General features: G+C 38.4%; 1 protein-coding gene across 1 annotated transcript in view; it reads right to left on the bottom strand.

The window, feature by feature from the left end:
• The window catches only part of LOC135219574 (polyamine-transporting ATPase 13A3-like), a 445505-nt gene that overhangs the window by 104233 nt on the left and 327585 nt on the right, over positions 1-13687 (bottom strand). The window contains exons 16-18 of the mRNA XM_064256451.1: positions 12108-12261; positions 11773-11900; positions 8388-8505 (exon numbers count right to left, since the gene is read on the bottom strand). Of these exons, the coding sequence (XP_064112521.1) occupies positions 8388-8505; positions 11773-11900; positions 12108-12261 (400 nt within the window). The remainder of the gene's footprint in view (positions 1-8387; positions 8506-11772; positions 11901-12107; positions 12262-13687) is intronic.

The following is a 13687-nucleotide window of genomic DNA, read 5'->3' as shown; positions in this document are numbered from 1 at the left end:
AAGGGGAAACTGCCAGTCACTGCTACACACAGGGCACAGCGGATATCTGCCAGTCACAGCTACCATTTTGTAATCAAGAAGTTAGGGAAAAAATTAATTTTCATTTTCATAAAAGTAACTTACTAGGTAATTCCACAGCTATAGCTTTCAACTCACACAGCAGCTTACTTTCAAAATTAGCTCTAGAGCTTCAATTGTTTAGTGTAGGTGACTCCGCCCACTAATGGGAATACTAGGAATGACTTAGCAGACAACCGCATTCTGTTTCTGCCATTCTCATTCTCGATGTAAACATTGGGTGCATTGCAGCAGCTTTGTTCATTATCACTGATTTCAAGTAGCCTTTAATAAAGCTTATGGCTTTCAGGATCAGTATTTTATTGTTTTGTTATTAGTACTAAGGTCTGATTCAAGTTCATAATTTTTTTTCTACTGTAGCAAATTTGCAATCTTTAACATATTTCCCTTTGTAGAGAACTGGAAAAGTCGAGGGTAGATTATAGAAAGGAGAGTAACTGTGCATAATGTTTGGTTGTGATGGGCTTTAGGAACAGATACTCTTGACAACTAAGAACCGTGCTCTTAGCTCACATGGCACCAACTACAGCCTGGTGCCAACTCAGTGCATCCAGTGCCCAGTGCCAACTCAGAGCACCCAGTGCCTGGCACCAGCTCCTGATTGTCTGGCACCATTTTTTGCTCTCCTACTACTAGACCTCTTGTTTCTAATCCACTTGCTCCTGCACCTTGTTCCCTTGGTTCCTTCCTGTGCCTTTGCCAGTCTTGTGTCTGGGTTAACAGGAAATTAATGTTGTATTAGTAGTAAAGTTTTGTGCAGTGGTGGAGGTTGCTACTTACCTCCCAATGCTCCTAGACAAAGGTCCCTCTCAGACTCCCCTAAATCTGGGAGGATGCATACTGGAAGTCCAAGGCAGGTCAGCGGGGTTTACCTATGGGTCGTCACCCCGTTAGCTGAGCCTGCTGTCCAATCCCACTTATCGACAAACAACCACTGGAAAGACTTCTTACTGGCTGTGAAGTATAGTGGAGGTGGTGGTTACCTGGCACCTCAGATCTCCTACACCCAAAGTCCCTGTTAGACTCCCCTAAACCTGGGAGGAGGCCATACTGATGGTCCAAGGGAGCCTGAGAGGTTTGCCCCCGGGGAGTTGCCCCCTCAGTTGAGCCTGTGGTACATTCCCAGGTCTCAGTGGACAGCCATTGAAAAGGAGCAAGTCGAGTGTCTTTTGACCTTCCTCACTCTGGTGCTTCAGCTGGACTAGACCTCCTTGTCACAGATCTTGTCAAAATTTTGGAGTGGAAGGGCTTTTCTGAACTGGCTACAGGAGCACTAGCTAGGAAGATAGAGGATTCTGAAGTATTTACCGAGAGGCATCAGCTTGGATTGTCTATTAGTCCTGTCCTGTGTGGACAAGGACAATTGAGATACTTACAGAGATTTCCACTCTTTTCTTTGGAACCTCAAGAAGAGAGAGCTTTGGTGCTTCTTTACTACTTAGAGAGCAACACAAACACAATCAGCCCTGTTATTTCACCTACAGTTTTTTGGATGTCAGTTTCAACTGTCACAATTTTCAGGCTTTCACTTTCCATATACCAAGAGAATCACACCTATTTTCAGATGGTCCTCTAATTTCTATTCCGTCGTTCTTTCTTTCTTGGAATATTAGTGGATGAGTTTACTGGGGACTCTGTCATCCATCAAGTTCTTATTCAAGTTAGACTTCAAGAGTTTTGTATCATTCCTCTAGTTTTCATCCAGTTCCAAGGGTTTCAGTGCAGAAAAGCAACCCCCTAATGTTTTTGGTTCCTCAAAGCCACTGAAGCTACACACAGCTGACGGTCACTGTACTCTACTTCCTGTCAAGCAGTATGGAGGTTAGCTTCACCCCACAGCCTTCCTGCAGTTTCGCTGTGGTTCCCTCTCTCTCTTCCCAAGCCCGACTTCCTTTGGAATGGTGATATCTTCTCTCCAGAACATTCTTTGGTTGGAAGTTGGACTCCGAGCAAGAAAGAAAGCACCATGAACCCTCTTCGACCAGCATTTCCTAATGGAGCCCATTCCTGAATGCCTTGACCAACTTCCGAGCTCCTGACACTGATTCCCATAAGCCTTCTGTAAGAGGTGTCATTGAGTCCACAGAAGGCATTATCGAGTCCAATACAAAGTCAATCCCACACAGATGTTCATGACTGTTAAGAATCAGCATGGTCAGCAACTAGTCCACTCAATTGTCTGTGAGTCTGCACAATGATCTGCAAGTTCTCTTGGTTGCTTGTGAGTCCAAAGCATTGTCAGGTAGTCTGTATGGCCCATAGCTCCCTTTTTCTCTTCGATTAGGTAACGAAGTCTAGGACAGAGATGAACCACTCGGTCCTGTCATCCATTCTCCAGGGCAAATGGATGGAGATCTCGGATATGCAGGATTTTTCCTTCCATGTCCAGGCTCCAGGGAGTATCTCAGGTTGGTCTTATAAGACAGGATCCTCCTGTCTGGGGGTCTAGGCTTCTTCCTCTACAGCATAAGTCTTCTGTTGAGTCCTCACTCCCCTTGTATTTGTTTTAATTTTTTGGCCATGAACATCAGTTTTCCTGGTTGTCTGACTTAGATTCACTCCGAGGAAAAATGCTCAAAGGTTTTGAACACAAGACCAACTGGACCAGGGAAACACAGCCAGACACCGTCGTTTTTTCCCAAAGCCCCTGATTTAAGTCGAACCTACAGTGGTGGCTGTCCAAATTTAGTCTTTTGGAAGGGAAATTCCTTCAGCCTTTGAGACTAGACTTAAGACTTCCCCTCACCTATTAGATGTAGATTAGGAAGCCCACTTGGGGGTATCGGGAAATTTCTGGGGCATGTCCCTGATGGACATTATTATGCTATCAAGGAGACTCTTTCTCTTTTTCTCTCCATTAAATACAGAGAACTTTTACTACAGACAATCAAAATCAATTTTCTAGTCACTCGATTTATTCAGGCAAATGAATAGTTCTGGCGGATGAATGAGCCGTCAGAAGCTTGCTCTTACTTGAGAGTGGGCCTTAAATCCCCTAGTCTGTTGGGATCTGTTGAATCTTTGGGGCAGGCCAACTTTGTACCTGTTTGCCACCTAAAGGAACCTTTGTTGTCTGCTCTTTTGCTCTCCAGCCCCAGACCCTTTAGCATGGGCAACAGATGCCATGCTGCAAGATCAGTCCAACCAAGAATTTAAACCTTTCTGACTTTTGAAGTGGTCAAGGAAGGACTGAACAATTTCAGACTCATTGCAATGTTACAATGAGCTTCTTAGCCCCCTTTCTAAGTCATGATATAATGGTACCTCAAACCACCTAGCTTCAGCGATATCACTAAGAGTGGTTTGCTCTTGCTCAGACAGACTTCAGACTGTCCAGAAGCTTGTCAGAATGAATAGGCTTTTTCAAGACTTGCTACAAGAGGCTACTGTTAGATGCAGATGTGTATCTTCTAGCTCAGTCTCCCAGACTAAGTGATTAATTTTCCCAAGCAGGTGTCTCAGACTCCAAGTCTCTTCTGAGACACCTATGACTCAAATTGCAGATTGCTTCTTTTATCATTGGAGATCTGTAATCTCTTGTAAATTGGTATTAAACTATGCTTAACTCAGTTTTTAAGCAAGGGTCCTAGACTTTTTGTTACCCCTAGATATTTACAACCTTTCTTGTCCTTTGACATATGCTAGTAAGGAAGAAAAACCTGGTCCTCTGGAACCTGGATGTAGTGAAGAGACTGACAGGTTCCCTTTTTTTGATCCCTTAGGTTCCTCTTCTCTGGAAAACCTTATCGGAAGACTATCTTCCTAGTGACCTTGGCTTCTACTAAAACATATTACAAGATCCAAGGCATTGTTTCAGAGTAAGTTTTTATTTCACAAGGAGACATGGTTTGCTCGTTCTCGTTTACCCTTGAATTTTTAACCAAGAATGAGCAGGATCAGAAGAGCAGAGAGCCATCCATAACCAATAGTGTTCTGGTAAGGGCCCTTTTCTCCCTCTGACTGAGAATGCTTTATCCTTCATCCTAAATGGACTTTATCTCCGAGACCACTCTCAGATCTAAGAGAGCATATTGCCTACTTTTAAGGCTAAGGACATCAGAGCAGCTTCTACCTCATGAGCTTTCAGGTACATAATGCCCCTTAATTCCATTCCACAATCGACCTACTGGAAGTGCAATCGATCTTAGCTTCTCACTATTTTTTATGAAGCTTATGTGATAAAATTTTGCAGTACCATGCAATAATTTATTAGTAACGGGCATCCATTCGGTGGTGCGGCCATGTCGGACACGAAAGCGGCCGAAGCCTTTAAAAAGACGTTCGACGAAATGATGAACAAGGAAGGCTACAGTTCTCAGCAAGTCTTCAACTATGATGAGACTGGCCTTTTTTAGAAAAAAATGCCTCATCGGACATAAATCACGCAGGAAGAGAAGAAGCTACCCGGGCATAAGTCTATGAAAGACAGGCTTACGCTTGCACTTTCTTCCAACGCCAGTGGGGATTGCAAGGTGAAGCCCCTACTTGTCTATCATTCCGAAACTCCTCGAGCCTTCAAGGCCCACAAAATGCTTAAGGAGAAGCTTCCAGTGATGTGGAGGGCTAATGCGAAAGCCTGGGTAACGAGCCTTTTGTTCACCGAGTGGGTAAATCTGTGTTTCGGCCCGACAGTGAAGAAATTCTTGGAAGAGAAGCGCCTCCCTCTGAAATGCCTGCTGGTGTTGGACAATGCCCCTCCCTACCCTCCTGGCCTCGAGGAAGATATCCTAGTGGAGTATTCCTTCATCAAGGTTCTTTATCTTCTGCCTAACACCACAACTCTCCTCCAGCCCATGGACCAGCAAGTGATATCGAACTTCAGGAAGCTGTATACGAAACATCTTTTCAAGAGATGTTTCGACATCACCGATGCCACAAACTTCACCTTGCGTGAATTTTGGAAGGAGCATTTCGATATCGTAATAAGCATCCGACTCATCGACCAAGCTTGGCAGGAGGTTTTGGTGTGAACCTTGAATTCCTTGTAGAGGAAACTCTGGCCTGATGCCGTATCTGCCCGAGACTTCGAGGGATTTGACGTGGGCGAAGCTGATGCTGCAGATTCAGAAACAGTTGACGATCCTGAAACTGTTTCGCAACCAGATCTTAACGAGATCGTTGCACTTGGCAAGTCCATGGGGCTGGTCATCGACGAGGACGACATCAATGACCTTCTCGAGGAGCACCAAGAGGAGCTTGCGACAGATGACCTGAAGGAGTTGGAGGCCATGCAACATAACGTTGTTCAAGAGGAGTTCTCTAGCAGCGGCGAGGAGGAGGACAACGACTCTATGACAACGGCAGAAATTAAGGATGCTCTAGCTGCTTTTCATAAGGTGCAATCATTCGTAGAAAATACACACCCAGAAAAGGCTTAACACAGGTCGTTTGCTTGCACAGTTTAATGACGTTTGCCTGGGTCGTTCCAATTTGTTGTAAAATGAAGGTAAATGATTGAATATTACTACAATATAAGAGTTTTAGCTTACAATTGCATTTTTTAACCATTTCGGTAGAGTCAAAGTTGACAGAGGGTTGAAATTTTGGCACTTATTGTTATGTATATGAAAATATTTCAAAACTGATAAAAGCTACAACCATGAGTTGTTTTTTGTTGTATTCTACATGAAATTGCACACATTTTCATATATAAAACTCCATGTAATGGCTAATATAAAATGGTGCAAAAATTGTCAAGTGACAAAATAATTTCTGAGATGTGTTGCTGATGCTTTTTAGTGCATGAAGAAAGAAATTCGCGCTTGCGCACCTGGGTAACGATTGTAAACAAAACAACAGCTTGATCCGTGAACTCCCAGCATCCCCCAAGGGTCCTCCCGTATTCGCGGGGGATGTGTACCAGTCACCCCCGTGAATAGTTAGAACCCGCGGATGTTTGGAACCCCTATAAAAACGCTAAAAACAGCCTATTTTGTTAGTTAAAACTCAAGAAAAACCACTAAAAATTTTCATACTTGGTTTTTTTAATAGTTTTATCACAAAAGTGCATTTTATGATGAAATTGATAAAAAAAACCAGGAATTTGTGGATATTTCTCATACAAAAATACCGCCAATGCGTGAATTTTCCGCAAATAATGCAGGGAAACGTTCCCGAGAGAAATCCGCGAATGTGTGAGTCCGCGAATCCGGAGAACAAGAATACGGGGGCCCACTGTATATATACAGTATACTGCACATAATGCAAAATACATGTGGGTTAAATAGAATAGCTACATATGATACTGGAAAATCTCTATCTCTCCCTCTCTCTCTCTTTCTCACTCATACACATATATATTTTTAAGAGTAAAATGTTTAAGATTACTTTACCCTTTCAAAGATGTACAGTAATAGGATAACAGTTTAAGATATATTTGATATAGGATGATACTTTAGGTATATGTGTGACAGGGGTTATAATTAATAATATATTTAATATGTTCGTTGTGACGAGATATTAATCTCGTTTTTATTTGGTAAACGTGGAACCCCGAGCATCAGGCAAACTGATACACACAATCTCTCTCTCTCTCTCTCTCTCGTGACCTGTAACCTCTCTCTCTCTCTCCACCTCGCAATCTCTCTCTCTCTCTCTCTCTCTCCACCTCTTTCTCTCCATTCTAACAGGTCATCAAATGAGAGACTTGCATTACAAAAATACAATATTTATTTAACAATGGAAAGATAATAATCCAAGTCTCACAGACTAACTAACTCAGTTAACCCCCCAGTATTCAAAATATCTTAATCAGTAATTTGTCACACCAATTGTCTCTCCTCCCATACGGGACCCTCTGCCCCCCCTTGCCAGAACACTTAGTTCCCTCGCTAGAATCGTCTGTTTCAAAGACACGAAAAACACACTCGTTAGCACACATAAGTTTAAAGACAAAGTTAAAGATTGAACATTCTTACAATGTATTAACAAGCCATTCCTTTGGCTAAAGTAAGGTAACACTTACCCATCTCAGCCTGGAAAACACACACAGAACCAAAGAAACTTTTGCAGAGCTATCCCCAGCATTCTGCCTTTCTCTCACGGACGTCTCTCTGCAAGTCTTCCCATAGACTTGGCTAAGGACGCTATTATCAAAGGAAGATGCGCACACGTACATATGAATGCATACTTCGACAATGCCCCACGTTACTGGCTACAACCAGTTTCTCAAAGGCACTTGGACAAGACCCATGAACTCGTGAACATTGACCCGCTTAAACTATGCACTTTTCATATCACGCCACCCAGAAATCATATATCAGCTTTTCTCGGGGTGTTGCTTCGGACTCTTGTCTATATGGGAAGTTAAAAGTGAACAGTCTTCACATTCCAAGAAATGTCACAACGAACATATTAAATATATTATTAATTATAACCCCTGTTACATATGTATATACATTTGGTTTTCGAACTTTCAAGTTAGGTAGTTATAAGTGTTTTAGAAGGGGTGGTTAACTACTCATGTAAACCAAGAACTTCCTGCAGTAAATAATTTTTATATAATAAAAGTATTTTTACATAAACATGAAACTACTAAATTGGTGTAACATTCTGTTTGGGGCCATGTACGTGTCTCGTCAATCTAAACTACTCCTGTATTTTAGATATGCTCTATACAGTACATAGTACTATCCTAAATTACGTACCTGCAGAGTAAACAATTTCAAAATCATCTTACAACACAGGAAAACACCAATATACGTAAAATGTATGCCCAGTGCATTACAGCATGAACAGAACGATGCACAAAGTTATGTAGGCCAAAGAAAATGTGTCTAAATGATAGGGGATACCTGAGAGTAACTTAATTTTGTAACATGGCTTTGAAATGATATTAGGGTGGTCTGAGATGATAGTTTGAGGTATATTTTTGTTTGAACTGTCAAGGTTGGCAAAAAAAAAAAAACTTATCTTTGTAGCAGATAAAACAGAAGTCTGATAGGCTGAGATCTGTTACACTGAAGTGTTGCTGTACATGTAAAGCCTGCTTACCAGTAACCATGGTTGTACAGTACCTTCAAACTTACATAGTATGTTTCAAGGTACTAACCATTGTTACTGATGTTATAGCAAACTATTCATATAGTATATATATAATTTTCCATAACATCAGTGCTTCTAACCCTTGGAAAAATGTAAACATAAAAAATCCCGAGAGAGGATTTTCACATTGTAAACCACATGCCAAATGTTCTAATAGAAATAGTTTGTTAAAACCTCTAACCATCTAAAATAATTGCACACCACTAAAATTCCCCCATCATCATAAATGATACAATTACTAATTACACCTTTACGGCACAACTAACCTGTAACCATTACCGAACGTATATTTGCGGCTTTAAGCTGATGAATCACAGGAGTCGTTTCAGGTTTCAGCATATTCTGCAGTATCAACAGGCCTATGAATGTCAGCTCCTTCTCGACCTACGAACAAAACACAACTACTATTTAAGTTTCAATACTGTAACAAGTGTTTGAACAAGTTTAAAACCATAAAACCCAAAAATGAGTATACACGTACAGTATAGTTACTCCTCATTTAACGACAAACTCGTTTCACGACAACTAGGAGTTACGACGACAACATGAAGAGGAAAAAAAACCATAAAACAAAAATAAAAAATAGCCAAAGGTGGCCAAGAGAAAGGCTATTCAGTGCCAATAATCTAGCCTAGCCTAGGTTTTGAAAACCTTGAAATCTATGACTAAAACAATAAATAAGGCTTTAATATAGTACTTTGTAAAGAAAAGCTATACAGTTGAAACTCTTAAAGTCAGCATTCTATGGTCTAGGAACTCCACTGGTTGGCATGATTCAGCTGTCTTTAGTTCATTGCGTGGCCGAATGGGTGGCGCCACGTTTGTTTACAACTTCAAGACAGCAAAAATCATGCCATATCTACTTTGTTTAAGTGAGAATAATTCTCACTTAAACAAAGAAAATGTGTGAATTCTTAGTTATGAAAAGAAAATGTGTTAAGTCAAATATGTTTTTTATATTAACTTGAAAATAAACACTATACTTTTTTAAATACAGTGGTACCTCAACATACGAAAGTCTAAGCTTACGATAAATTCATGTTACGAAAGCAAATATGAAGATTTTTTGGGCTCTACATATGAAAATAGTTCAGGTTACGAAAGGTTGTTGCTGTAAAGTCCCGAGATTCGCCTGGACCACCGATAACAATTTTAAAATTTTCGCGCCACCAACTGAGCAGACTTGCTACCATCCTCCCGCTCTCCCATTGGTTCCTGATGCTAGTCACTGCCATAAGATCCTGCTCTCCTATTGGTCAGCATCATGCCTCTATGTAAAGGCGTTCCTTGACCATTTTATGCAGCAGCATTATCGTAAACACTGGAATTCGTTCCTTCATATATACGTATTTCATTTGTTAACGTAAATTCGTGTTAGTGATTTCAATTTTGTTGTACTGAGAGTTCCAGCCCTGTGATTGGCTTATCAACAGCAATCAGGAGCATCGTAATGCACGGTTGATGTGAATCTGCTAAAGTAGGCTAACTTGGGAATGTAGGCTAAATGTGTTAAATAAAGTACACTATTTTAAAGAAAATTATACATTTTTAAGTTATAAAAGATGAAGTTGAACTATATGATTAATTAACCCTCTTACGCCGACTGGACGTATTTTACTTCGACATTTTTTGTCTCCCGTGTGCCAACTGGACGTATTTTACGTAGACTTACAAAACTTTTTTTAAAATTCGCGGAAAAATACTTATAGGCCTACCAGCCTAAAACTTTTGAATCACGCGCCTTGGGGGATGCTGGGAGTTCACAGATCGAGGTGTTGTTTTGTTTAAAATCGTTATGCAGGCGTGCAAGTGCGAATTTCTTTCTTGCCGCACTAAAAAGTATCTGTGACACATCTCGGAAATTATTTCGTCACTTTGACATAATTTTTGTACCCTTGTAAATTAGCCGTTACATGAAGTATTATATATGAAAATGTGTGCATTTTTATGTAGAATACAACAATAAAATACTCTTGATTGTAACTTTTATCAGTTTTGAGATATTTTCATATAAATAACAATAATTGCCAAACTTTCAACCTTCGGTCAACTTTGACTACCGAAATGGTCGAAAAATGCAATTGTAAGCTAAAACGCTTATATTCTAGTAATATTCAAGCATTTACCTTCATTTTGCAACAAATTGGAAGTCTCAAGCACAATATTTCGATTTATGGTGAATTTATGAAAAAAATAACATTTTCTTTACGTCCGAGCGGTAACTCTTCCGCAAAAATCATACTGTGATTGTGGTAATGTTTGCACCATTTTAAATTAGCCGTTACATAAAGTTTTTTATATATGGAAAATGTGCGCAATTTCATGTAGAATACAACAAAAAATAATTGAAGGTTGTAGCTTTTCTCATTTTTGAAATATTTGCATATAAATCACAATAAATAGAAAAAAAACCACGTTGGGTCAACTTTGACTCTACCGAAATGGTAGAAAAACGCAATTGTAAGCTAAAACTCTTACAGTCTAGTAATATTCAGTCATTTAACTTCATCTTGAAACAAATTCGAAGTCTCTAGCAAAATATTTAGATTTATGGTGAATTTAAAAAAAAATCTTTCTTTCCCTCCGCGCGCGGATTCTCCGCCACAAATCTCCGAAATGTGTACGTACCATTCTCGGAATATTTGCTCAGTTTTCATATTAGCATTTCATAGAGTTTTATATATGAAAATGTGCGCAATTTCATGTAGAATAAAACGAAAAATATTTGAGGGTTGTAACTTTTCTTATTTCGAAATAGTTGCATATAAAAAATATATATATATAAAAAAATTCGACATTCGGTCAACTTTAACTCGTCAGATATGGTCGTGAAACTGCAATTGTAAGCTAATACTCTTACAGTATAGTAATATTCAATCATTTGTTTTCATTTTTTTTTTTTTGAAAAGAAAGAAATTGGAAGTCTCTGAGGACAATATTTAGATTTTATGGTGAATTTTTGAAAAAAATATTTGTTTACGTCCGCGCGTTACGAATTCATGCATTATTTTGTGATAATATTTTCTCTGTGTTGCTTTTATCGTTTTACAATGTGTTATATACCAAAATGATCACAATTTAGTGTACATTACAACGAAAAAAAAGTAACTTGTTACCTTTAACCGTTTTGCGTACAGCGCGATTTGAATACAATTATATATGAAATTTCGTTTTTGCGCTATCATATATCGCATTATTTATATATGATAATGATAATTTTTTTCATTTCTGATGGTTGCATACTAAACTCCAGGCAATGACAAAAAAAGGAGCCAAAAATGAACTCTTAATCTTGAAAACTAAGCACGCTGTGATTTTTTGAAAAAAATATTTTTTCCGCTTCCGCGCTCACTCCGAAACCCCTCCGTCATACGGGAGACAAATTTTTATTTACCGCTCTGGCGTAAGAGGGCTAAAGGATAAAAATAATTGTTGAACTATGTAAATTAGAAGGCTATGTCGGGAACTAGTTCTGTGTATAATATATGACTGAAAATTAATGCTATTAGTTGAAATAAAGATAATAACGTGTTTAACAACAAATTCAATAAATGACGTGGTCGCTGGAACGGAACCCCGTCGTTAAACGAGGAGTACCTATGATATAAATTAATGTTTATATAACACTTAACACCAAATTATATTGCCTACCTGATCTCTTGGGATTCTTTGAGCAGCATGCCATGAGAGCTTAGTGTCCAAGGTTCGGTGAGCAAGGGCAATTACTCGAAAACCTTGAACTGTATACTGGGTAAGAATGCTGCCTAAGTCTTCTGGTACTGAAGGAATAGATATTTACATAATCATCATTCAAAATTCTTAGGAAGATTCTTAAAATTACAAGCTGACTGTCATCCAGGAGAAGCCACACCACATCAAAGTATTAAATATGAAGTTGACTATTTTCACTTAAAAAATGCTTACATTTAGAAAGGAAAAAAAAAACACAATTATTCCCTTTCCTGAACAAACAAAAAATTACTTACATGTTTCAGGATTGCAAAGAGTCTGAATAACCTCTGGAGCTCCTTTAACATAAAGGTCCATGTACTGTCGACCAAGCACACGTACTATCACAGACATACGCTGAGAATTACTGCTGAAGGGAAACTGGCGAACAATACCAATTTCAAAAGGTACCTGGAAGTCATGATCCTTGTTTACAACTGTTGGTATACACTGAGAACACACTGAATTATAAAACATCAGGGAACAAATACGGCAAATGTAAAGTCAGAAACTCATAGCTGGTCACTGTGTCACATGAACAGAAGAAAAAATAATTTCCTGAAAATAGGATTAAATGATGTAATACAGCCGGTCCCCGGGTTACGACGGGTCCGGCTTACGACATTCTGAGGTTACGACGCTTTTTCTTAAATATTCATTGAAAAATCCGCCCTGGGTTACGACACTTATTCCGAGGTTACGACGCTGACGCTTCAGACGCTCCGAGTTTACGACGCTTTTAAAAAACACATACTATGATAGATAAGAAACCTTTATAGTTTAGCACAGTTTCTCTCTCTCTCTCTCTCTCTTTGTATTTTCCAACAAAAATAATCACTATAATTCTCTCTCTCTCTCTTCTCTCTCTCTCTCTCTCTCTTCTCTCTATACTACAAAGATGTATGTTTTTTAGTATGATAAATAAATGATTTACTATTTTCAAATATCAATATTAATTTATACAGCAATAATATCAACTCATTAAAGAAAATACCATAGTGAATTAGTAAGATTTTAGCTTATTATTTAAAAAAAAATTATGGAAGAATGAAGGAAATCCCAGTTCTTGAAGTAACTTCCAGTAACCTTTTTCGAGATCCAGGTACTAAAACTGTCAGCTATATATCAAGTTCTGTGACAGCCAGGAGGGGGAAGAGCTGGGGGAGAGCTGCAGTGTTGCAATCACATGGTCCTGACATTTCCCCCCCCCCCCCCTCTCTCTCTCTCTCTCTTTCTCTCTCTCATTTACTGAGACTCGAGATTTTTTATGTACTTGTACTATTTGTTTTTAATACTTTCAAATAATAATAATAATAATAATAATAATAATAATAATAATATAATAATAATAATAATAATAATAATAATAATAATAATAATAATAATAATAATAATAATAATAAACTGTAGTTACAAAATTCATATGTGATAGTATTTTAAAGAAATACAATACGTACTAATCTATCCATGTCACTTTTAATTAAGGTTAACTCTCTCTCTCTCTCTTTTGCCACACAAGATAATAATGTGTCATACATAGTGGTAACTCCCTTTCTCTCTTTCGCTGGAAGCGTTATAAATAGAGAGAGATAAACACTCACTCTCTCTCTCTCTTTCTCCTTTTTACCGAGATGAAAGAATTTTTATGGTACTAGTATGTAAAATGTTTATTGATAATTTCAGTTATTTAATAATAATAATAATAATAATAATTAATAATAATAATAATAATAATAATAATAATAATAATAATAATAAAATAAAACTTTAATTACAAAATTCATAATGGTCCGTATTGTTTTAAAGAGATGAAAATGACCTTTCCATTTCACTTGTA

The sequence above is a fragment of the Macrobrachium nipponense genome, chromosome 1, assembly GCF_015104395.2.
Source record: "Macrobrachium nipponense isolate FS-2020 chromosome 1, ASM1510439v2, whole genome shotgun sequence".
Taxonomy (NCBI): Eukaryota; Metazoa; Arthropoda; class Malacostraca; order Decapoda; family Palaemonidae; genus Macrobrachium; species Macrobrachium nipponense.
This window is presented reverse-complemented; position numbering and strand designations above follow the sequence as displayed.